Raw genomic sequence first — 26,498 nt, forward strand, 5'->3', positions numbered from 1 at the left:
CCCCCCCGGCTTGTGTTCTTCACTCTCCACTCTATGGCCACATAGTCTAATGATAATGAAGATGGTTTTCTTGCATACCACTTTCCTTTTTGGAGAAGAAAGGTGTTTTATACAGAGAAGAGATGATTGATGTTTATGAGATGAATAATTAGGAGTATAATTTCATTATAATTATCTTGAAAATGTGTTGTGCAAAAATGTGGATGTAACATGAAATGTTCTTAGAAACTGTGATTACGTCTTCTGGAATGTGATGTTCATAGTCCGGTAGAAGTCTACTCACATTTTGGGGGAACTTACTACATTCATCTTTAGGGTCAAACAGTAAGCCAAACAAGCAAGCACTCTGATTGCTGGTTCAGTGAGCTCTTTGACCATGAAGATGGAGGTTGTACACCTCTCTGAAATGTCATTAAATTTCTACCAGACCATGCAACATCATGTCCCATAAGACAGTAACCTTCATGCTCTCTGCTGTTGGACTTCAGATCTGTGATTGTTGTCAAGAATTTTAATATAGCCAGTACTTGTTGAAATATGTCTCACATCATGTAAAGTACTGGGATCTGTTCCATAAAATTATGGACTTGTAAATTACAAGTGCATTTACTTGTAAGTTGCAACAAATAGAAGTATTGTGTTCCGTGAACATGCCATCTATACTTATGCTATGTTAGTCCATGTTGTACAAGTTACAAGTGACATTTTTGTGTTTACAGAAGTTTTGTTCTTGAAGCTAAAAGTATTGGAATGTACATATAGCTCATTTGTAATGTTTGGTATTAGTGAATGTAGGTGAAAAATTTGTGGTTTGTTAGTATGCCTTTATTTGTCATTCAAATGAAGTAAATTAGAAAGCAGTAACATAATATGGTTTAGTGATAGTGAAGAAGAAATTGAAAATATTTATATATATATTAGTATATGTATAAGAAATATATCAGTTTTAATTTTACATCATTATATGAGTTTAATGAATGTCTCGGGTTAAGTGGTACTGCTGTGAGAGAAATTACGACATCATTTATAAAGTGGGACACCCAGCTAGTCAGAACTGCATCCTCACAGCTGAACATGAATTACTGATATAATAACTTTGCATTGAAATGAGTGGCCAGTGTCATGACATCGCAGATGTGCAGGATATTTCTGAATCTACAGAGTGCCAAACAGTTACAGTGTCATGACAGCTCTGAATGAAGTGAAATTTCCCTCAGTAGTCATTTGGCCTCAAAATATGCAGCAAGTAGTTCAAGATTTTTATTGTATTAACCTTTTAAATAAGGGACATTTAAACCCTTGCTTGGCACATGGACAGAATTAAAAGTGGTAGTTCGAAATTCTAATCACATCAGACTAGGAAAAAAATATCTATCGCCGCTGTTTATTTACATATTTCAGTATAATATGAATACCTCATACTTTTAAAAATGTGTTATCATTTTTGGCCGAATTCCATATTTTTATTTGCACCAGGTTTATAAAATTCTTCTATAAATGAAGTACCTACAGAAAATTTATGAACCTAAAAATATGAATTCCTGCCTAAGCAGCATATGCAATTTCACCCCATATTCAACATCATCCCTAATATAGTTCATATGTTGCTGCGTGGACTGTAGGCATAGAACTTCATTCACGAACAGTGCAGTATATCACACGCTCTACACTGGATTGGAGGAGGTCTGCTTCATTGCTGTAGATCATATGATACATCCAGTGCACTATCGGATGCAAGAACAACCAGTTCAATTCACGGTTGGACTTTGTGTGACACAGCTCAAAGAATGGCACAACATGCAGACCACAGTCACATTTCTTGCAGTAGCAGACAATTTTTCTTTTGCTTTGTTTCTTCATTTGGAACACATGATATCATTTTTTCCCCCGTTTGAATGACCATCGCAGAGGATGTTTTACTTCAAATTGGCTCAACTGAATCTGAACTGCTGGTCTGACCCCTTGGCACACCACAGATTTCACTGTTCTGTTCTTGGGAGAGAACAACTAGATCCTAACCAGCTGCTCCCTAAATTTCAGATGGGTCATATTATGACCCCCCCCCCCAGGACTTGTAGAGATTATATGAATTCTTGGTTAGGTCTCACAAATGAACATAATAATTAAATAGCTGTGTGAATCTGATGGGTTGTCTAGTGCTTGAGGTTAGCTCTTTCAAAGGGACCCAACTGAGTAGGCGTCTTGCACCCCTCACACGAGGACAGAAACAGATCCATGTAAGAATTGAGGCTTTCACGGCGGTGACTATGAAGAAAGCAGTCTTCTGGGATTTGGCACCGTGTATATGTGGTGTTAACCGACNTCCAAAACGATGTGTTTTCTAGTTTCTAGAATACCAGACGATGGAAAAAGTAAAAAAAAAAAACAGTAATTCTGAAATGGAAGAAGAGTTTTTTCGTCAATTTCTAGGTTTTCATGCTAATTCTATAGCTGTTCGCCATGCTATCACTTAAGTCAACATAACCCATATGGGTTGTATAGTCTTTGATGATCAAAGGCTTCACAGCTTTCCCATTGTATCTGAAGTTGCCCTCTGCAGGTGGAATGTGCATATTATAAGGGACAATCTTTGAAGGACCTGCCATACTGATTGCAGATAACTGGTCTACTGAATGCATTTGAGTGTGGAAACAAAAAGAAACTGAGAAGGAACCGAATCTGCCATCGAACACTAGAATATCTCATTCAGTAGCAACACTGTCTTCTCATTTTTCTTCCCTGTTCATAAAACTGCTCCATATGCACATGAACAAGGAAAATTACAGATGGACAGTAACAATCCAGCGCTGACAGCTGTGACTTAGACCTAATCATAAACAATTTTCATTTCCCCTCACATAGTTTACTTCCCCCATGTACATTAATCAAGTATGAATAACTGTCCTACTGTTACAAACACTGAAAATGGAATGAGAAACAAAACATACCTGCTGTCTGCGTTAAGTGTTTGAGGTAAAGCTGTCCCTGTAACAGGCTGTGGGGCCCCATAGGGTTGTGAGACATCAAGGCTCCCACATTTTTTAAACAGTCAGTTCACAGATGGTGGTGAGGTTGTCAGCCATATGCACCAGCCGTCCTTTACCCCCAGGAAGATTCCTGGTACTCAAGTCAACTGCAAGGCCATAGTGCAGCTGGAAGGATTAGGTCAATTTAAAAATCAAATGACCTCATCTGGAATTAAACCTGTAACCTCCTGGCTTGTATTGTAATTCCTTAACCAACTATGCTACCACATGTCAGTCTGGCTTCAGAGTTTCGGCAAATTGTTGCATGTGATTAGAACAGGTGTATGCACAGGATGCATGGATTGTACAAAGATAATGTTGAAACCTTGCAGAGTAAAATTCCATGCTTTGGTTGGCCTAAGCACTTACACAGGGCCCCAGGAGGGCTCGTTGGAAAAAGATGTGGGACTGTCAACATGTCGGACATTAAGCCACCTGCCAAGTCACTCAAGTGTTGATATATTGGACATTCGTCCTTTGAAGGTTAAAGGTATGCCTGAAGTGGCTGGATGGTTGGATGTAATACTGATTAACAATGATGTTGCTCATTTAAATGAGGAATAGTTTGTTAACTGGCATGAGAATTGTATGCATTGTACATGGACTGAATTTGCAGTTTTAGTATGCCAGTTTATGTTGGCAGGAGTGTTCATGTTGCGTGCATTCTTAGGAACAATAGTCTCCATAGATAAATGGAACAAGGATAGCAGCCCTTCCCTCAGCCAGTGCAGCTAGGTGATTCTGCTTAACCTTTCAAGGATTGGGTTATTCCTGCTAAATCTGTTAACCCTGTAAAGACTGAATTTCATCTAAATAACATATAAGAATCCAGTTCATATCTCACAGGAAACACATTGCATCTCTGCTACAAAGACCAACCAGTTAATGCTGTTTATTGTGAGAACCATATGAAACACACAAGTACACCATATCTACAGACTAACGAGTTGTAGTAAGTTAAATTAGGTGGTGTGTGTGTGTATATATATATATATATATCAACCACTTCACTTTTAAAGGGTTAATCTCGATGATGCAAGTGTCCAGAGATTAATAGAATACAAAAGGATACTAGAAGTCTGATGGAAAATGCAGCAGGAGTTCCAAAAGAAAAGTTCCTGTGCCTTAATCATCTGTGTATAGATGCAATACTCAGCCAACAATTTTCAAATGCTGCATTACTCTTTGCAATTTATCTGTACAGGGATAACACTGTGACAGATTCACAGATTCACACTGTAACCAGTGGAAGTACTGCTGGAAACTGTGTTTTCTATGTGATCTGTGCTGATACATGCAACAGTAGAAGAACGGGGTGAAACCATGTTTTCTTTTGGGTCCATCCAAAGGCTCTATCATGAGGACCAATGGGACAAGCCAGTCAGTCTGGAGAGTCTTTGAGTCCGCAGTTAGCAGTTAGGAGCACACATTGCTGTAAACTGTTGCATAGCAGCTCCAAATTAGCCGTGAGATAGGTGTCAGCCAGCAAGGACTGGAGTCATGGAGCGCGGAAGCTAAGGGATCTATGGAGTTGGAAGGGCTACTATGTGACAAGTGGTAAAGACACAACAGACTTAGAAGAGATAGTGTGTGTGAATTAGCGATAGCGCTATAGTAACTGGAGTTACGAGTTTTTAAGTGGACAGTAAGTCCAGTTACCAATCCAAACCCCATGTATAGTCAGTCACATGACGGTACTATGAACAATTATGAATGAAAGAAAATTATGGCATTGGTGATGAAATTGATGATATCAATATGCACGTTGAAGATGACAGTGCCATACCAGCTGCCATCAAACAAAAATGATTAAAACTTTTCAGTCGTTGCATTTAGAAAAATTTCCACCGCCAGGTCATCAGGGATTTTGAATGCCTGCCCAGCCACTGAGTGAACTCTTTTGCACAAAAAGTTAGTTCAACAAGGGCATAAAATTAAAGAGCCAGATATATACTTACATTTTTGATTGTCCAGTTCTTGGGCCAACACAACACAGCTATAATACAAGGTTTGTCCGGAAAGTAATACAATTAAGTTCGTAAAAAAAATTATTCAAGATATCGTTACAAACGTTTAAGAATCTTCAAAGTACTCCCCTTGGGCATCCACACACTTTTGCCAGCGACTTTTCCATGCACAGTACACATCCTGCAAGGCGTCAATGGGGACCTCGTTTAGAGCCTTTGTCACAGCGGTTCGGATCGCTTCAGTATTTCCAAAACGGGTTCCTTTCAGGGCGGTCTTCTTCCTCGGGAACAAAAAGAAGTCCTCGATCACTCGCGATCGTCACTCGATTATTCTTGTGGTCGTCAGTCAACAATTTGGGGACCAACTTGGCACACACTTTCCACACGTGCAAATTGTCGGTAACGATGTCATGCACAGTGGTTTTCGGAATACTGAGAGTCTCCGCTGTCATCCGAATACTCATTTGACGTTCGGTATTTAAAAAAACACGAAAATGAGACACATGTTTGTCACTTTTGCTGGTTGATGGCCATCCAGAGCAGGGGTCATCCTCCACCATTTTTAAACAACTTCAACCACCTGGATACTTAAGAATAGGCGAGAGCAGAGTCCCCATAGGCTTCCTGAATCATTTGGTGGGTGTCGGCGAGGCTTTTGTTCAGTGTAACACAGAACTTGATCGCGCAATGTTGTTTGATAATTTTCTCCATTGCGCGTCGTGACAGAGGCACTAACAGGAAGTTCACGGAAACAGCGATCCTGACGCTCCCAGAGCTCAGAGCAGACTGAGCTTGGAAGCGTTGTGAAGCTAAGGGTCTCCCCCCCCCTTCCGAACCGGTCCGAACGCGCTGCGACCAGGAGGAGTGGTGGGAAAAAACAAATTGCATTACTTTCCGGACTAACCCTGTATCTGTCAGTGAAAAGGTGGTAGTGCAGTGGTTCTCAAACTTTTTACCTCTGAGCTGCCCCTCACAAGAGGAAATACTCTCAGGCCCCCAGCTAGTTTTTTTTTATCAAAATAGAAGTCATGGTACGTTTGACGTTTTATTCAGTTTATTTTGTGTTTATCTACATACTATTTAGCAGTTTTTTTACTCCAAATTAAAGTATCACAATATTAGGCCTACAATAAATTTTTTTTAACATTTGCAATTAACCAAAATATGTATTTAAATGAAACGATATTTAACTAACAAGTATTTAATTTTTTTCTGCAAAGAAAATCAAACATTTAAATGTCAAAGTTCAGTGTGATGGATGGGCCTGCTTTTGAGAACAAAGTTTATCAAAATGTGGTGTAATATCAGAAATGGCCACTCCAACTTCTTTAGCAATATTTAGTCTTGAACAATACTTTGACTTTATAGCTGCACAAAGCAGAAAAGCCTGTCTGACATAAGTAAGTTGTTGCGAAAGGAATCAGGATCTTCCATGCTTTTTGGCTCAAAGTTGGGAATTCCTTGCCAATATGTATCCAGAACTCCAGCAAAGACAATTCCTTAAAATTACTTTTTAATGAAGTATCACTAGTGAGATCGATGAGTTTTTCCTGCTCATTTACATTTAGAGATGATGGCCCATGAGCATTTTTGAATGGATTTTTAATCCAATTAAATTCATCAGAATCATTGCAAAAGTATCTGTTGAAGTGAACTTTTAACGTTATGAGATGATCAAGTAGGCAGCTTTTTATGTCCATTGGAAGCACTGGATTATCAATGTCTTGTACCATTAACACCAGAGTAGGGAACATGTCTAGCGTGTCGCTTTCCATACTGTTTCTCCAGAGCTCTAATTTTCTGATGAATGCCTTCACTTTGTCATTCCAAGAAAGTACAGTTGCCTCATTCCCTTGAAGTGAAGTGTTGAGGATATTTAGTTTCTCAAATATATCTGTGAGGTAAGCCATACTTTTCACATGTATATGTAAGTGGATATATCTCTGTGCAACAGAATTTTGCAAGACCATATGTAGGTAGGTAAAGGTATCCTTGTAACAGGTTGTCGAGTCCCATAGGGTTGTGAGATGTTGAGGCTCCCACATTTTCTAGACAGTCGGCTCACAGATGGCAGTGAGGTTGTCAGCCTTATGCACCGGCTGCTCTTTACCCCCAGGAAGATTCCTGGTACTCATTTTTGTTAAGAGGCTGAGTCGATCCCAGGGCCATAGTGTGGCTGGAAGGATTAGGTACATTGAAAAAGTCCACCTTATCGGGATTCAATCCCACAACCTTCTGGCTTGTTGCATAGTCCTTCAACCAACCACGCTACCTCATGCCCCCAAGACCATATGTAAGTGCATATATCTCTGTGCAACATAATTTTACAAGACCATACTTTACAGGTTTATTTACTTGTAGCTTGTAACATATGGACTAAGAGTACCTCCATCATAGTTTTCCAGTTTTAACTATGATAACTGTAATTAACAAATTTAATGATTACTCATGGGCTTGAGATGTGTGAGAGCAGTGTCATTATAGGTGGAATGACTGAGACTTTGAGTATGGGTGCTGATGTAGTAAATTGATAAATGCACCTTTCAGGTTAGTTCTGGGAATATCTTTATGCCTGTATAAAAAGTATTATGCCAACTAAAAAAATGGTGGCTGTAAAAACATCAGTGTTAGTGATGACATTTCCCACCAAAGTGAGCATGCCCTTCTGGCAATAATGAAAATGTACTGAAATATAGGTGGTCACTAGATTGTATCTGTTTCTTCCAACAGATGTTATCCAATTGTCTCAAAAGAGTCACTTGCATTTATTTTTGGCATTGAAAGTGAATGTGTTAGTCCTTTTAGCCATGGCTACTTGGCAGTGGAAAATACTACAGTCTGGAAGCCATTGTGCCACCAGACCACAAAAATGGAGGAACATAACAGAACAATATTGTCATGTGTAGGAGAGGTACGCATGATGAAATGATGGGTTCTAGTTTGGATGATCATATTTATTAACAGCTTGGTGACACTCTCTCTTAATCACACTTAAAAACATGCAATAGAGCGGTTGCTGATTTACACATTTTCCAGTTCACCGGTGTCATAAAGTGGTTATGACCTTAAACATGCCACCATTTAGAACAAATTATTGAATTTACAAGTGTGAGTATTATATTGCCACACAATGGAAATGCAACAGATGATACAATGGATGTTGGCAAAAATGAATGCCAGCCAAAAACAAATGAAGGCCAAAATGGACACCAGTACAAAAGCTATACTTGCCACCCATGAAATAATGAATGAAATCAAAGAGGCCATGCGAGCAGAAACGAAAGCCTACGAGGAGAAGAGGATGGCTGAAATGAGAACTGGCCAAGAAGCAGTGGCAGCAAGGTGGCCAAAACGAGAGACTGGCGTGCCAAGAAACAATGGAGGCATGTCTGGAGTGCAAGCAGCCAGTCTCAGACAGAATGGAATCTGAAGTGGAACACCTGCAAACCCCTGAGGAAGATGCCATAGTGAAACCGGTCAAAGGATGGAAGAAGTGGCATAGGGGCCAGAAGCAAGCTGGAGGGTGACGTGGAGAGCCAAAGGAGCTGACCAGAGGAATTTATGGATCCAGGAGGAAGTTAGGTGCTGCCTGCAGGAAGGGATCCCGCCGCGCAGCAGTTGCATGGTGGAAGAGGAGTATTTTGAGAAAAATTTTTACCCAGGGAAATTGTGGACCACGGCAGGAATTGGCCACCAACAGAAAGATGACCAACTATGCAGGAGTGGCACAGCGCAAGGGAAACTTCGCAAAGAAATGATTCAACCAGGACAGTACTGTACAAGAAACCTGGGAAGGATGAACAGAGACAGTGGAAAGGCTTCCAATACAAAACGGGAATAAAGGACCCAACCATGAATGGCATCGAAGGGTGGAGCCCAGGAAAGCGAGCACCTCTGGGAAGCGGAGGAATGCCCAAGAAGGACAAATATGATATTTTCAGAGAGAAGAGTATGGGACATGTAGTAAGAACTTCCAGGGGGTTATGGAAAATGAGGAAATGGACCTTGTGGGGGGGTTGGCCCCCTCCGAAGTGAAAAAGAAAAAAGAAGCAGCATTAGTGTAGGAAGAGCCGGATATTGGGAACACCGCTCACTCAAGGAGTTACAGCCCCCACTGGGGAGAGACAGAGAGAGAGAGAGATAGAGAGGAAGAACTTTGAATGATGATGATAATACATCTGGATCTCCTGGAACTGCTTGGGACAAGCTGGCCTTAAGGAGGGAGCAGATGTAGCAGTTGGAAAACGGACAACAGGAAGGAAGGAAACACCCAGCCAGAGAAGATGATGATATTGCAAGCACACCCCTCAGAAGAAAAGGAATGATAATGCACCATTAGGTTGATTGGGACAAATAGCCTTAAGGAGGGATCAGTGTGACATGTCAACCTGTTGCTAGGCAACGAGATGTTGAACGAGTTACCATGAAGACAAACTCTTGATAAATAGTTGGTTGCTAAGTTGCGCAACAGTGAGCAAGGGTCATGTGACCTATGCATTTCCACCAGCGACATCACATACGCTCCCACCTAGCCCATTGCTATGCAATGCTCAGTAAACGCCCTTCCGTGCTAGGCTGTGACGTCATACAACAGTGAAGCAAGTTGTGTTTTCCGCTTGTCCAATTAAAATGTGTAGGGGATATGGAATTCCTAATAAGTCAGTCGGAGTCGGAGCTAGTTATGCATTATGAGAGAAGCACGCGAACAAAATACAGGAGGTCGGCCTGTGAGGATGTAAAGTGTGACGTGATAGTGAGTGATAGCTGAGAAGTCAGCACTGCAGATTTACTATGTGATTCCAAGACTTCATATGTGCATGCAACAGTGAATTATGAGGTGTGTGTAAATCAGCTATAGTGCTGTGGTTCAAGTGTAATTAAAAGGTAGTGTGTAACCAAGATGTTAATAAATCCAATCATCCGACCTAGAACCTGTCATTTCATCACGTGCCCCCCTACACATGACAATATTTTCTCTCTTCAAGAAAAGCTCTACATATTTTTCTTGCAATCACCTGATGGATTTTGTTACATATAATACAGCATATCTTGACTTTGTGTGTGCTGGGCCAGAGGGTCCCAAAACTGTGCTTTTGCAACTGTTGCCATGAAAGAAAGAAAGAGTATTAGTACCACCAGGTTATGCAGTTGCATTTCCACATGATTTAACTTCTAGACCAGGATTCACCATTGCTCCTTGGCTTTCAGATTATTCTGAGAAGTGAATGTCTGAATTCAAAGGGAAGAACGCTGGTAAGGTGGTACACAAAATATACAGGACAGTCCAGACCACATGAGTACACACAAAAATGTGTACGTGTACGTCTTACTTGGTATGAAATGCCACTGCTAGTAAAAGAAACTGGAAGTTTGAATTTGGTAAACTGCAGAAGATTAACACTCTTTTAGAGTACAGTTACTCTTCGTTTTCATGCATATTAATATCCTAATATATTGTATTAATTTATTTAATGATTGTTGTTTGATACAAAAATAGAATATGGATATAGAGTACAAACTGCCAAAAATAAATATATGTAATAAAACAAGGCTTGTCACAAAATTGGCAAGAGAAACTTTTCAAATATGATTCATAGCACTGCTATAGCAGTTACCAGTCTAGTCTTCCTCTTACACACTGTGCCGAGTTTTGTAAGTTCAGTAATTCCAAAAAGAAGAATTGCTGGTTGCTAGATGAGGTCAAATTTTACATGGCATATTAGCCTTGATATTTATTTCTCATTGATGCATTTTGTTTAAAGGACAATTATATTTTATTTCTTCTTTATATTTTTAAATTTGCAGGTTCACCATATTCCTCTAAAATTGGTTAAGTCCTTTAATTATCAGTTTGTATTTACTTTTGGTTCCTACATGATATCACCATTTATGCATTGAAATATTGAAGTTTTGAATGAATATTTTGTATGTATTAAATTTCATTATATTTTCAGTAAAACTTATATTTTATAAAACTGATTTAACATTTAAAATATGAAACTCTGTGTATTTTCTTAAAAAATAGGAAGAAAGAATACAAATTAATACCAGTAGTAAGTCCTATTATATTACAGATACAAATGTGATGTTTCAAAGTTATTTGCAGTATGCACTAAATTAAATTTGTTCATAAACTTCATTGCAGATCAGCAAAACCAATTTTCATCAAAATCCAATCAGGTATCAGTATGAAATTTGGACAGATTATGTTTTTAAGTGCTAAGAGCAGAAAACTTATGTTTTGATGTTACTGAAAGTTAAGTGACAGCTTTTGAAAATAGGCAGGATGAGATGACAGTTTATTTTTTTGTAAAGTTATTCCTGTTTCCCCCCAAAATTAGCTTTGGTCATATTTGACCACATCTGAAGATTAATGCATTAATGGCCAGTGCCAAATTTATAGGTTGGGATAACTTTTAGCATACTTCCCTTATTTTCAAAAAATAAAAGGAGGTAGAAGAGATCACCTTGCTGTCTGTGTATCCCTTTCGTCCCTGTCAGTGCTAGGCAGTGGCTTGGTTAACACATTCCCATAGAAAGGAATACACGTGCAACAATAGAAGAACTGTTGGATGTGGTGTTTTCTCTGCTGTCCTTGTATAAAATACTCAGTAGGTAGTGAAAGGAAAGCAGGCATTTTACTTCTTTCCAGATGTTATTTTTCACTAGACAAAGATCTCTCTATATATTTGTAAGCGTGAATGTAATGAATTTCTTTATTATTCAAGATTGACTCAGTATCAAAATATATTTGTTTATTATAATTCTAGTCAACTTGTTAGTAGTTTTGTTTATATAACCACTTATAAAAAGTGACATACACTGTTCCTTTGTGTTGAGCAAAATGTTTCTCCAGACATATTTGTATTATTGAATGTAAACAACTTATAATCTAAGTAGTGATGCTTATTATCAGACTATTATTAACAGTATTTTATTGTGGATACTTTGACAGTGGCTACATTAAAAGAAAATATGTTATGTGTAAATAGAGCACTTGAATCTGTTGGTATTAACCTGTGTGATTCACAGTATACACTCACTGTATCAGGTTCACTTATCTGTAACCGTTTTGTGTCTGTACATAAAGGTATCTAATTTGCAGCATTACTATACAAGCTTTTCTGTGGATTCTGTATCTTTATCAGCCTAGATTTTTTTTTTGTGGTTTACTGTTCTGTATGAAGTAAAACACTGTTCTTTAGCCCCCCCCCCATGTAGTTAACAGTCTACAGCACCATGTAGTGTGGTAGATGTTGACTGACATTTCATTGGAACGTACTGCCTCCATCTTCAGAGTAAGAGTAAACCAAGCAAGAAGAAAAGTTAATGACTCATTCTTGCTGGTTGCTTTCATGGCTTATACTTTTATTCTGAAGATAGAGGCAGTAAGCTCCTCTGAAACATCGGTGATCTTCTGTAGACTACACAGTGACACATCCCAGAAGATCTTTATAATCAACAATGTGAGAACATCAAATTCAACAATATCTTTTACATTATATAGGCGGCTTTGCATATGTAATAAATACATGAGACATGGCAAGTTACTTAAAAACTGGAATGACAGCAACCCTGAGGTAGTTAATCATTGCTGTGTCACTACTAGATACTGACAGCTTAACAGATAACAGAAGTGACAATGCAACAGGAACTACAGTTGTAGGTCATATGCCTGGGCTAATTAAATTGAGTGTACACATACGATTTAATCCTTCCCCCCCCCACAAGCTAGTTGCTCTGCTTGGTGTCTGCTTCATGCTGGTCTCTTGCTTGTTTTACTCTTCAACCCTAAAGATGGAGATGATATATTCCTCTGAAACGTCAGTTGACTTTCACTGGGAGGTCAAGAAAATGTGATCTATATATCCACTCTCCCATATGTCTTCATGGCATAGTGCTTAATTTGTTAAGCACAGGGACAACTTTACAATTACTTTATCTTTTGCATGGCACCATAGCCCATGAGATAGAACTTTTATAACTGCATTGTCTGAGAATTGTAAAACTGTAGAAAAATTATGATCAGTGCCAGAATACAGTACAAGAAAGTCAGCTACAGAATTTTATCTATGGATTTAAAGACCTTGATACAAAATATTAAGTGCATTATACTCCTGAACTTATGCCAGTGGTGTATCTACAGTATCATTAAGGAAAAATTAGTTGAAAGAGCACATATCTTGAAGTGGCAGAGTGCATATGACCATATAGGTTGTTGGGTGTTAAGTTGACCATCCAAGTGAATCGTAATTAAAGTATTAACTGCTTGAATCATTCAACCACAACAGTTAATAAAAGGAAACCATAATATTACAGTGTAATCCTCATTTAAGATTTCTTTATTTAAGATTTCTCTAGTTTAATGTTAAGTTTTGGTGATTTCATCTGTATTATCTCAGTGTTAATTGTCCTCATTTTGATGTTCAGGTCCACTGCTAAAGGTTGTATTCGAGAAGTACTGGCATGGCCAGCCAGATAATTTGGCCACCATTAATGTAACAGCCTGGGTATACATTGTCAGAGTCCTCAAAAATCAGATAAAAAACCTGTGAAATGTTTATAAAATAGGCTTCAGCTCCATGAAGTTAGTTAGGTCTGCTGTTATCTGATTCACAGGGTTGGACAATGACCAAATTTCCATTAAACTCATTTGAGACCTAGTGTTTTGAAATGATAGCTATATGTCATACACCAGTCTTTCTGATTCAGAGATGGCCACAGCAGTTGGTTTTCAGAAGACTCATACCGTCCATGGCCTATAGTCTGCAAGTGAACTATACCAACCGAGGAACCACCGCTTGTAGGCAAAGTAGGCCAGTGCAGCGGATCTGCATGGCTGTTGATCTCAGTTTTCTAGACTGGAGCCGCAATTTCCTTGAAATACCTCCCCAGTTACCTTCACAAAGCTGAGTGGACCCTGATCAAGACCCACTACTTCTCAGAAAATCTGGTGGCGCTGGGAATCGAACCCGGGACCTCTGGATCTGTAGCCAAGAACTATGACCACTAGACCACAGAGGCATTCCAGACTCATACCCTACCTCATGTTATTCAGTACAAATAGTGGTTTACAAATTTTATCATTACTTGCTCATCAAAAAGTGTTTATTTACAATATGATTAGAAGATTTGGAATGAGTTTCTCTTCAACTGCTTCACCTACTTGAAGGTGTTTAATAAGTTATGGAAGTTAGTGATCACATTTCTGCATAATAGCCAATAGTATGTTTCCCTGTACAACCTCAGATGTTTGTATCATGTTTGAAATGTTTCACATAAAAAGTTGTGTACTAAATTTACAGTTTATATATTTAAAATTTCATATCTGTAGGTCTAATGGTTTGTTAATTATGACCATAAAATGAAATGATGAATATGAATTTTGTCTGGCTGGCAAATTGTGTTACATTCTACAGATATACAGGTATCATTGACTGGTTCATGGGTCTGCACTTCACGGTGACCAGTGCACCACCAGCTGTGAGGCACATACTAATTTTTGTGATTAATCAATATGCCTGTTGGCTGATAACATTCGGAATGAAGTAGTTACAATTCACAGATCACAAGGAGGTGTTAAAAATGCTGTCCCTCTGCACGTAGACATTCCTCGCATGGCTGGAAGAGATTCTGATTTACCCTCTGAGCTCTTCTGCGGGAATATTTGCAATTTCCCTACACATATTTTGCTTTAGTTCTTCCGTTTTTGGATTACTGTAGTAAACTTTGTCCTTCAAACAACCCCAGAAAAGCTGATAGTTCTGTCCCCAAAGACATCAGACAAAGCCTACATAGACGTGTGCAGTGTGGGCAGTAGCCGAGTCTTGCTGAAGCCAGCCATAGAATCTTTCTTCCTCTGTTAACTCTTGAAAGAATTTCCAAAGAATGACCTGTATATATGTTTTACAATTAATTGTTTTGTTAAAAAAAACAGGTCCAACCATCATCTAGCACTTAAAGTATGCGCCAAAATATACAGTAATGAAAATCGCGCATCTCAAACATGCATGTGTGTTTGTCGAGGGGGCATAGCTCCAGCCACATGTGTTCCCAGTAGTGAAAAGGAAGTTGTGTTGTGCAGTTGTTGGAAATGGATCTCTCGACGGAGGAAAAAGTATTCATAGTTGAGTATTATTTCTGCTCATACAGAAGTGGTTGCCAGACAACTTGTTTCCTTGGTTTTGAGTGGCCAGATCTTATCGTCCAGAAACCAGTACATAGTACACATGTGACGATATGGTGTGCCATCGCAGCACACGGTATATTAGGCCCCTGGGACATGGTGATCGGACCATTTCTTCAGGATTTGAGAAGGTTCTGTCGTGCACAGGGTCTTCACATGAATAAACAGTGGTATCAACAGCATGTATTTTCATTTCAGTACTGAATTTTTGGCGCATACTGTACAGCACACCAGACACCCACTTTCGCTGAGTGGAGCATGACTTTGTGGTCAGATGTGGATTCTGTGAACTCCAGTAGTGCTTACTTTGTGTATTTATGTATCCCTGAAAGTGAAACCACACCTCGTCAGAAATAAATGTCAATTACAGATTGATCTTTGACAACCATAGAAACCAACTTCAAAAATGAATGCTGCTAGCTGGGTTGCCCAGCTGCAAGGGGTGGATTACTGTTGTTTTATAGGATCTAAGCTTCAGCAGTTGTGTTGCCCTTCTCATGCTAGACTTCGACACTGCAGTCTCTTGAGCTAGATGTTTCATTAGTGATTTCCTAAGTGTGTGTTCAAGTCTGGCCCCTATGTCATCTAGCTTCTCCTCAGTAAGCATTCGGCACTAATTTTGTTTATTAAAGAATACCATTGTTCTGCAGTTATTAACCAGACTGAATTGTTTGTCTGCTGGGAAGTCTTTCATCACAAAATTTACATCAAAATTTTTGTGACACTTTCTAGCAGATCCATATTTCATGTAGGTGTCATACAGAATTACACATTGCTCTAAAGTATACTGCATCATGACAGAACACACTGCTCGCTAGTTGTAACAGACAGCAAATGGCTAATGGAGCTGATGACAGCCACCCACTGCTGAGAAATCATAAACAAATTCCCACCCATGAACTGCACTGCTCACTGTGAAACGTAATGCTGTCAAACACTTTACAAAGTTAACTCTTTGACTGGCGCGAAGGGTATTTAAATCCCACCCCTGTCCTGGCAGGCCCTTTAAACCTTATGTCGCTAAAATGCATGTTGTTACTTTTTCCTAAACAACTTCAACAAAAATTGGTTTTTAAAAACGAAATTTTTAGGAACTAATTAAAATACAATATTTTATGCAATAAATGCTTTTCCACACCTCTTTCTTTGTTTTTCTTCGTGTGATAAACATTGAAACATGAAAGTTTGCAGAGAGCCACACCACAGCCTGCACACATGATACTTGTTTCTTTTCTAACCTTGTAATTAGCACTCACGCGACACTTTCTCAGGGCACCATTCTTCTTATTGTTACTGTTAGGAACATGGACCATTTTGTGAATTTTCAAGCCACCCTCTAGACGATTTGCTGGCTCTTTCACTGGTGGTCTTTTCAAGGTCGAGGGCGGAGGCGTGACTGCACTCTAGTCTGACCCAATAGATTCGTCATCCACTTCATTCCTTGACTTTTCTCCCTCTCCACACTGTTTGTTTGGTTCAGTCATTTTTCTACACAGTCCAATATAAAATCTTTGAATCTGTAATTTCTCTTCTTGTATTTTTCGTTTGTTGTGTTCTTTTTGAATAGAATGAAACTATTCAACTGCAAAGACATGTTTGGTCCAAACCATGGGTGTGAAATATGGGCCTAGTGGACAAATATTCTTCAATTTCAGGGCGTTTGTCGATTCCTGTCATGAACACAATTCCTAAGTATGTCCAGATTTCATCTGATGTGACATAATTGTAATTGTGTTTTCGAGAGTGAGGAGCTAACTCATGTGCGTTGAAGTGCTGGTGAGCATAGCGATTGGTTTCAGTTGTGATGTGATTTACCAAGTCGTCATCCAGAAAAAATTTTAATCCATGAAAAGGGATGCATTTTATGTGTTATATCAATTTTGATCCCGAAACTATTAGCAAATGGAAATATTGGGGGTACAATGTCTCCGTACGTTCATGAGATGGGCGTGTCAGGCACCGCACTCGTGGTAGGTAAATGTTCATGATTACTGTCTTGTGGATCATTGCCTATCACTGTATTATTGTCACTATCAACTTCATCCAATTCAGGAATCATTATTTCATCGCCACTATCATCATCAGAAAAAATCTCGTTCACAACATTTTCCAGCTGGTCTGTAGGAACACGAAGACACTTGCTGCAAGAAGCTATGGTGAAACTGAATGAATGTGAAATATTTTCTGACCTTTACCTTCTCAGAGGGTTCTGACAGTAATATAGACCCCCACAAAGTTTACAAGGGTTCTTTACAAACATGCACAAAAACTATCATATATATGTCTTTGGTTGATGAGTGCCAAGAGAGCAAAGAAGGGACGAGATTGTCAAAGCGTTAAAACACGCCAACGCCAGGGAACGGCTGGCATCGTCCGGGCGTTAAAACACGCCCGCGCCAGTCAAAGAGTTAATAAAATCCCTTAATTCCGAATGTTATCAGCCTTCAGGCATACTGATTTATCAGCAAAATTTGCATGTACCTCATAACCAGCAGTGCACTAGTCACTGTGAAGTGCAGAGCCATGAACTAATCAACAAATAAAAACATCTCCCTGTATAACCTCAAAAGAACTTGCAGAGACTAATTCTTGAAGATCTACTACACCATTCATAATAGGGTGGAGGATGAGATAGTGTGGCATATAGCATCCATACATTTTAGTTGGAAAACCTTAAGTAGCATAGACTTCAGTGGCATGATGTTATTGTCAGGTTTTATATAAGTCTCTTCTTTTGCATAAATGTTAAACTAGAAGTTGTGGACTGACATGAAGTAGCAAGCGAAGTATTGTAGCGATAACGCACTATACATATTCAGAGATGTGGTTGGTTCGAATCTTGGCTGGTACACCGGTTACGCTGAAATGTACTTTCGTGGTTTTCCTCAGCCCCTGAGGCCAAATTGCGGCATAGTACGATCAGGCCACGGTCATTTCCGGCAAATCCTAGAAAATGTATCTACCATTCGACGTTATAGCGGGTGTTCCTAAAAGAATGATGGGGTTTGGTTGCCGTATATCTCCGTCAGTTTTTGGTGATGAAAAGCAAAACGTATACGGACTCATAACGCGGCTCTCAAATTTTCATTTTGTATATCGCGCTCTTTCCTGGTTCCATTTCCGACTGTTAGGCGGCGTGAAATGTAAGATGGCGACCCAGCAGGAGAAGGCCTATTGTTGGTTGTTTCCACAACTGGGCCACGATTCCACTGATTACATTTTCCAACAGGACGGTGCTCCCCCACATTTCCATCGCAGATGTGAGACTTTTGCTTAATCTGGTTCTTCCGCAACGATGGATTGGACGTGCTGCAGGTGAAGATGCCCCCCCTTCTCCGGTGGCCACCCCGGTTCCCGGACAAAACTCCATGTGGTTTCTTCTCGTGGGCGTACGTGAAGGACATGGTTTATGTACCCCCCTTTGCCCCAATCGCTCCAGGATCTCCGAAACAGAATCAATCGTGCTGCGGAGACCATCACACCTGAAATACTGCAGCGGGTGTGGCAGGAATTCGACTATCGTATTGATGTGTGCCGGGTAACGAAAGGTGCGCACATAGAGGCACTTTGATGGATGTACATAAAATTTGGACAGTTAAGCTTCCGATTGACACATATTATGATTGTACACGGTAAGAAATACGAAATATATACGTATCTAAAACCCCGCCATTCTTTTAGGAACATTCTATATAATCTGGCTACTCATTGCTATACAGTACCACCCAAAACTTGTCCTATATCATGTAACAATGATCTGTAGAGACGAAATAAATACTAAATAAACTAAATCGTCATTTGGAATAAAACTGCCGCAGATTAAGGCAATCATTTTTACTACGAGACCAGCTTACTGTCGGAATTATGTAATTTATTCCTTCAGCGTCATATCACACGTAATTAAGTCGTCCATTTGGAAAACGCTGCCATAGACTGCTTTAGGAACCCATTCTTTATTGTAAGTACAAATTGACAACTGGGGAGTATGTAATGTATGCCCTCGCACATTAAAGTATAAACAGTTACGCAGACTGCTGTTTCGTTTTACTTCAATCTGATTTCCGGGCCAGGTGTAATGTGGGATTACTCCATCTAAGGACGCTAACAAAATCTGTGCATGCCTAACGCGTTTCGGTACGAAACACGTACAGTATCTTAAGCAATCATTGTATTAGAATTCTCCCTGCCAGATTTTCGGACCGGGTGCGTTGTGGTACCCAAAATAAAGATGCTAAATAAACAAATTTAGTACATGTGTAGTCTGTTTCAGTGCTGTGTGCCACGGAAAATCCAATAATCGCTTTTCATACTGATATGAACCCTTTCAAAGTTAAGAAAGTCTCTTTTCTATGGAATTGTCTATGGCGCCTGACTCATACACATAAGTAAACACCAATCGTAGTTTTGGTTTCACTTTGTAATTTCACCGCATTCTTGATCTTCTTGATTACTAGAGATAGAAAGCGCCATCAAAAACTGTCCGACAGTGGCGCTAGGGCAAAATAGAAACCTAATATGGTGGACAAGTGGAAACCTTTTGTGTTGGTATAAAAAATGAGACAGAATATGTAACAACGTCATTGGTGTTTAGAAGTAAATATTCAATGTAGACATAAACAATATTCGAGTAATAAGGAAGTTCGAAACCGTGGCTACCGAGATGGGCTGAAAACAAAGAAAGTTTCATAAATGTAAGGTCCAAAGATTTTAGTAGCCTGTTACTTAGCTAGACTATATTGTTGAAATAAACTGAAGTGACACCTCATACGAACTTGAAGCCATCAGTTTTAATTATTTTGGTGAGAAAGACAAAGCTCGTTTCTTTTATTAACTTTAGGTCTTTTAAGTATTGGGAGAGGAACTTTTTGGAATAGGTTTAATGATGTTTGTTTGTGCATGGCATCGATTGTTTGCTTATATTTTTTTCGTTTTGAAGTTATATGAATCTGGAAGAATATTATCATTCTCTTTTGGCAAGCGTGTTTATATATTGGGGTTTTGATTTCATACAGTGAAAAGTGTTTTACAGCAGAATGTGGGGAGCAGGAATATGGCAGAAGTTCCATAACCTGAGTGCCAAAAGTGTTGCAGCATGACGTTTATAGGCGTTTAATATATTCCATATAAATTAAGTTTGAATAGTTAAGCAGGTGTTACAGATAAGTTAAAATTTAACCTAAGGTCATACCTGCCCAATTTGGGTATACTATGGTATATGATGAACATGCTTAAGATGTTTCTTCTTTGACATGGCTGCTTCATGTACTATCACCAAAGTAACAGGACCATTAAAGTTCCGAAGATTGAATATGGATAGCAATATTTGGAATTGTGAGGCATGAATTGATTAATTTTCACGTACCATACTAATATTATAATCAAAGCTCAAATCTAAGCTGCTGTACCATACTAAAACATTAACCATAGAAGTAACCTAACCTCTTCCAAACTTAGTGTCTCTATGTTGTATGATGTATTTAACCCCATCTCTAATTCTTTTTTAAATACCACACCCTCTGGGCAATTCACATTTTACCATAACCATACCATTTCAAGTGGCATTTGCTATTGCAAAAGCAGTGTACAGCAGTATCAGCAAGATCTCATAGTGCTTATGTCACAATATTCTGAAGGCAAGCCTAAATTTGTTGAGCTTTGGACTTGGGGTTCATATATTTTGCATGCATTTACAGTTTTACCCTTAGCAGTAAGACTGAACATGTTATATTTCTACATATGAAGCTCGTTTAAGAAAGGTAATGATTTTTTGGCTGTTGTAGAGAACATATTGTATTATAGGTGGTACCTAATTTGGCCACATTCATCTAGCAGGACTCTTTCCTGTGATCATGTTATTGAAGTTCATTTTTAGAATTTTTTTTATAACTTTATGAAGTGATTGGGTACAAGGTGAGACAGAATTTAGTCACCACTCCAAGTTTTCTGCTCTCCTCATCTCTGTTAGAATGTTTACAAATAGAAAAAATGTCATTACCAATTCTTGATGACTTTTCATTTGTAGTTGAATGAGATGGCATGTCGATGTTAACCAACTTCTCCCTGTGTACTTATCCGTTGCATGACTATAATGAGGGGTTGTTTATTGAATTAGCATTGTTTGACAGTATAAATATTACAGTCATTGTTGCCTTTTAGCAGAAGCATTTTCATCTTAGAATCACAACCTTTGCCATGCCTGTGTTGTTTTTTTCACAAACACAGTACCAGAACCGAAGTCAGCATGTTGTCAAAATGGCAGTTGCCTTCATTCAGTAGCCACATGATCATGGAAGTCAGCTGTTCTTGAGATTTTTTTCCTACAGAAGCACAATGTGTTACAGTTGAAGTGGCCATTTTCAACAGGCTAAAAAATTTAATAACATTCAGCGGAAATTATAGAACCGACGTCATTGTGTAAATAGAGCTCTGCAAAATTATATAAAACTCATATTGATTATTAAGGAAGTGAAGTTTTGCAGCATCACCTACTCTGTTGGATCCATTAGATAGAGAGGTCCAGTGACTGAAATTAGCTCTTTCTAATGTGCTGAACAGAGTAGGTGTCTTGCACCCTCTCAACTGAGGGCAGAAACAGATGCATTATCTGAAATATTCTGTTCTTTAGTGTTCTTTAGAATACCAGAAGATGGACAAAGTCCAGAAACACATTATTCCATATTAGCAATAACAGTAATTAATAATCGTGGTCCTTTTGTTAGAGGGCTCACCAACAGCAAGAGCTTTCAGTAGGTGAGAACTAAAAGTACACAAAGGCTAAAATATAAGAATTACAGTAATAATTAGATGATAACAGTTAGCTAAATAGGATACAAATAGAAGGTGTCATCCAGGAAAACAAACATTCGAAAGTTCACAGATACAATTTTCAGCACTGGCATACCTGGCTTGTAGTAAAAATGGAAAAGGCTAGTTGATTCGGTAGTTGAGGGCTAATGACATCTAGAGTGGAATGACGTTTTTGCTTTAAAAACAAGAAACACAGCATCAAGATGTCATGTAAAATGAAGTGACCTTATGTGTAACCTTCAATGGCACTTCACATTGCATTATTGTAACAGCATAGATGCACTGTCCAGCTGGTCAAGCAGCTCTTCTGACAGCGCTTTTGAAGCTTTTCTGCTTCCCCCTTCTGGGATAGTATCTTCAGATAGGGTTTGACGGTGTACTTTCTGATCCTTTGCAGTTCAACTTCTGTGATTGATTTCTCGTTCAGCATTATATAAACTTTGCAGCTGATGAGATGTTATTAAATATCATTCTCTTCATATCATGTAGTTATATTAATTTTTGGGAAATAAATATATCCAACAAGCTTTTTATTATGCTCATATTAACAGTGTAACATTTGACATGTTTTAACCCTATTGGATCATCGTCATTCTTTCTTTGAAATGGGTTCACATTTAGTCCGTGAACGGTTGTATTGATTCTTATTGTAACCTCATCAGTCAGGACTTTTAAAGAATGGTTAAAATGCTAAGATACTGTATTCACATGCCCCCAATACCAAGTACTTTGTCAGATGTTATGTAATAAAGTATTGCATAAAAATGTTGGATTTTAGGTACTCTCAGTGGTGGCTGTGAAGTCATCTGGGATATAATGCCATATGGTTTGGTGAGAGTTGGCTAATATTTTGGAGGAACATGTCAAAGTAATGTGTTCCTCCAGTATATCAGTTGACATTCACCAGATTACAAGACATTATATCCCAGATAACAGAACTGTTCATACCTGATATTCTAGAAACTAGAAAATACAACGTTTCAGAAACTGGATCTGTTTCCATTCTCAGGTGAGGGGGGAAGGCACCTACTCTGTTGGGTCCCTTACAAAAAGCTAACCTCAATCACTTACTTGTATAGTCAATGGTAGTTGATATTATATCCCTCATTGCACTGTTATTTCTATCCTGTTTCTGTATTTCATGAGAGTTATGTAACAAGGACCTGTCATGACAGCTGACAGGTAGAAATATGAACACAGCAAGGGAAGTAACATTGACTACCAACTGTAGAAGCTTGAACAAGTTAATCAAACCCTGCCCATATAAGCAGTTAAGTCCAGCAAATAGGGAGGATGGGGAATGATAACCATGTTATTGTTAGTCACAAACTCTGTGGTTTTCAGGGATGCATGGGTGGGCACATCATGATGAAGGAGCCAGTTGTTTGTTGCGCCAGTGTTCCGATCTTTTTCTTCACATTTTCTCTCAAGCATCTCAAAACGTCACAGTAAAAGTCAGAGTTGACAGTAGTGTTAGGAGTAACAGATTCATGGTGAAAAATCTGCTACATGTCACAAAAAACAATGAGCATGCTCTTTGTTGAACTCATGACCTGCCACTTCTTTTTTGCTCTTGGTGATTGTGGGCCCTTCCACTATGACGATTGTTGCTTTGTTTCTGGCTCATAAGCATAAGAGTAAATGTAACTTTTGTCGCCCATTATGATCCTAGAGATAAAAGTTGGGTCCTCATTGGCCTTCTCTCGTAGCTCAAGACAAACATTTACCTGCTGCACCTTTTAGTCATTTGTCAAGAGTCGGGGAATAAACTGCTCTGCAATGCAGTGTATGTTCAAATTTTCTGTTAAGATCTCCTGGCAAACTTCATAACTGATCCTAACAGTGTCTGCGAGCTCATGGATTGTTTGGTGACAAGCTTTGTGGATGAGTTCTTGAATTTTTTCAACATTTTCTGTCGTTTTGCTGCTGCTTGGTCACCCTTAATGTTATTCGTCTTCAGCTGACACTCAACCAGGCTTGAAACGTGAATGCCATTCAAAAACCACTGTCCAGCTTGAAGAATGTTCTCTAGAAACCTCATGAAGCATTTCAAGGGTTTCGGCAGTGGATTTACCGAGCTTCACACAAAACTTTGCCTCCCCTCTCATCTTCTTTCACTGAGGCAGTTACAACAGTAACACTCCAGGAACTTTCCGATACACTTCGTATATATGTACAATGTATACAAGGTTTGACATAGTAGATTATGCCCTAAGTCATGTATCTCATGTTATAATGGCTGCCTTAGCTGTCAACTGCCTGTCTGGTGTCGTTATACAGCCTTGGCATGGATGTTGTAGAGAACACCGTTTCTAACAATGTCTTTAATTACTTGTTTGGATGAAAGGATATTGTCGATGTTCCAGCAGAATTGAAACTTACCTGTGAGATATTGTATTGTTAACTTAAATGTAATCAAAAGCTTTGATGATATATTTGTTGTTATTAAACAAACTACATTCTTGAAGAAAGCAGTCTTCTGGGATTTGGCACCGTGTATATGTGGTGTTAACCGACGTTTCGGAGGAACGTATCGCCTCCATCTTCAGGGTAGAAGGAAAAATATAAGAAATCCGCAAGCGAAGAGACCGTGAGAACCGCTTTTACCAGTTCTCACGGTCTCTTCGCTTGCGGATTTCTTATATTTTTCCTTCTACCCTGAAGATGGAGGCGATACGTTCCTCCGAAACGTCGGTTAACACCACATATACACGGTGCCAAATCCCAGAAGACTGCTTTCTTCATGGTCACCGCCATGAAAGCCTCAAATCTTACAGACTACCTTCTTGTTGCTAGGCTATCAGGTCACAGTGGAGAAACATGCCACCGTGATGCAGGGTGAGGCACACATCCATATGGAGCTATGGTGATGGAAGTGGATGAGGAATCACACAGAAGTTATCAAGGTATGTATTTCAGAATTATTTGGTGTAATCCCTCCCACCAGCTGTCCGAAAACTGGATTTTGTATGTTACATGTGAGTCACTGCTTCATGCAGTCTGTTTTGAATGTAAAAACCGTTTGCTCTCTCTCCCCTTCCACTCCCAAATGCAACACCAAGTCTGGCTTCCCTTGTTCTTGTACCCAAAGATACATTGGCACAGTATCTTTCATGTTTTAAACTAAAGTGGTGTTTAAATTTGAAAACCTTCAAGGTGGAGACTGTGTCATTCCAAACTAAGCACACAGTGGTAGATCTTATATGTGTGAAGAAATATTGTTCTTCCAACCCATCACTAAACACACTGTGCTCACTCTCTGCTGCACTCATAATATGAGCATAAGTACTCATATTTCTAAGAGTATAATATTTAGAGTACTTCATCACATTCTACAGATACTCATTCCAAACCACTTCACTGAACAGAAGTGTTCAGCTGACTGACAGCAGTTTCAGTTCTCGGTGTCACCTTAAACATAGGCACCACAATAATATTGTATTCCCGATTCCATTCTGTGTCTTTAATTGTTGACTACAGACTTTTGATAAATGAATTTCAAATGGACATGGAGTGTAATGGTGGGAAAAGTGTTACCATGCACGGTAAGATATGGTAATCCAAATTAACATGGTGCTGCTTGAGCATTCACATTAAGATATATTTGCATGGATATTGAAAACTTGCGGCTTCTGCACTCCAGTTGCGTTCATTCTTATATGCTGCAGTTCATGTCAAGTTAATTATGTAACTTTACACTTTAATCTGGTGATTTTTTTTATTTCAAAATGTCTGTGTAAGTAAGTGTTATAAGTAGAGGTTTCACTCTAACTTCAAGGGCCAGAGATAAAGCCAGTGCACATCGGCTCCTCCCATGAACTGTTATTTGCCCACTATTGTTTTGGTGTGCCTCATGTAGTAGAATGTGGTAAATCTATATGATATTTTCTGTATGTAACCTTCTGAAGCATCCTGTGGTTCTGAATGGGTGTGAAATTTGGTCTCTGACAGTAAGGGAGGAACATAGACTGAGAGTGTTTGAGAACAGGGTGTTGAGGAGAATATTTGGACCAAAGAGAGATGAAATGACAGGAGGTTGGAGAAAACTTCATAATGAGGAGCTTCATAACTTGTACTCTTCTCCAAGTATAGAAAAAATGATCAAGATTAGGAGGATGAGGTGGGTAGGGCATGTAGCACAAATGGGGGAGGAGACGAATGCGTGTAGGATATTGGTGGGAAAGCCAGAAGGAAGGAGACCCTTGGGAAGACCAAGTTGTAGGTAGGTAGACAATATTAAAATGGATCTTAGAGAGATAGGATTGGATTAATGTGGCTCAGGATAGGGACCAGTGGAGGGCTGTTTTGACCAAGGTAATGAACCTTCAGGTTCCATAAAATGCTGGGAAATTGTTGAGTAGCTGCAGAGTTGGCAGCTCCTCCAGAAGGGCCCAGCTCCATGAGTAGTTAAGTAAGCGACCTTCTGAAGTGTAGCACAGTTTGAAATCCATGTCAAAGTTTCAGAATCCAGTCATGCAAATAGAGAAGGTCTGAAAATTGCATTCATAGTGT

General features: G+C 39.1%; 1 protein-coding gene and 1 long non-coding RNA gene across 5 annotated transcripts in view; both read left to right on the forward strand.

Annotated features, from left to right (window-relative positions):
• The window catches only part of LOC111864441, a 12,630-nt gene extending 519 nt beyond the window's left edge, over positions 1–12,111 (forward strand). Inside the window, exon 2 of the long non-coding RNA XR_002842793.2 lies at positions 10,202–12,111. This is a non-coding gene — a long non-coding RNA (uncharacterized LOC111864441). The remainder of the gene's footprint in view (positions 1–10,201) is intronic.
• Positions 12,112–19,682: 7,571 nt separating this feature from the next.
• The window catches only part of LOC111864444 (polycomb protein Asx), a 40,983-nt gene continuing 34,167 nt past the window's right edge, over positions 19,683–26,498 (forward strand). For 3 of the 4 annotated variants that reach the window (XM_023851681.2, XM_023851683.2, XM_023851684.2), the window contains exons 1-2: positions 19,683–19,978; positions 24,783–24,892. In XM_023851681.2, the coding sequence (XP_023707449.1) occupies positions 24,850–24,892 (43 nt within the window). In that variant the 5' untranslated portion in view covers positions 19,683–19,978; positions 24,783–24,849. The remainder of the gene's footprint in view (positions 19,979–24,782; positions 24,893–26,498) is intronic. The other variant, XM_023851682.2, reaches the window with a different exon arrangement.

Source organism: Cryptotermes secundus, unplaced genomic scaffold, assembly GCF_002891405.2.
Source record: "Cryptotermes secundus unplaced genomic scaffold, Csec_1.0 scaffold621, whole genome shotgun sequence".
In the NCBI taxonomy this organism is placed as follows: domain Eukaryota; kingdom Metazoa; phylum Arthropoda; class Insecta; order Blattodea; family Kalotermitidae; genus Cryptotermes; species Cryptotermes secundus.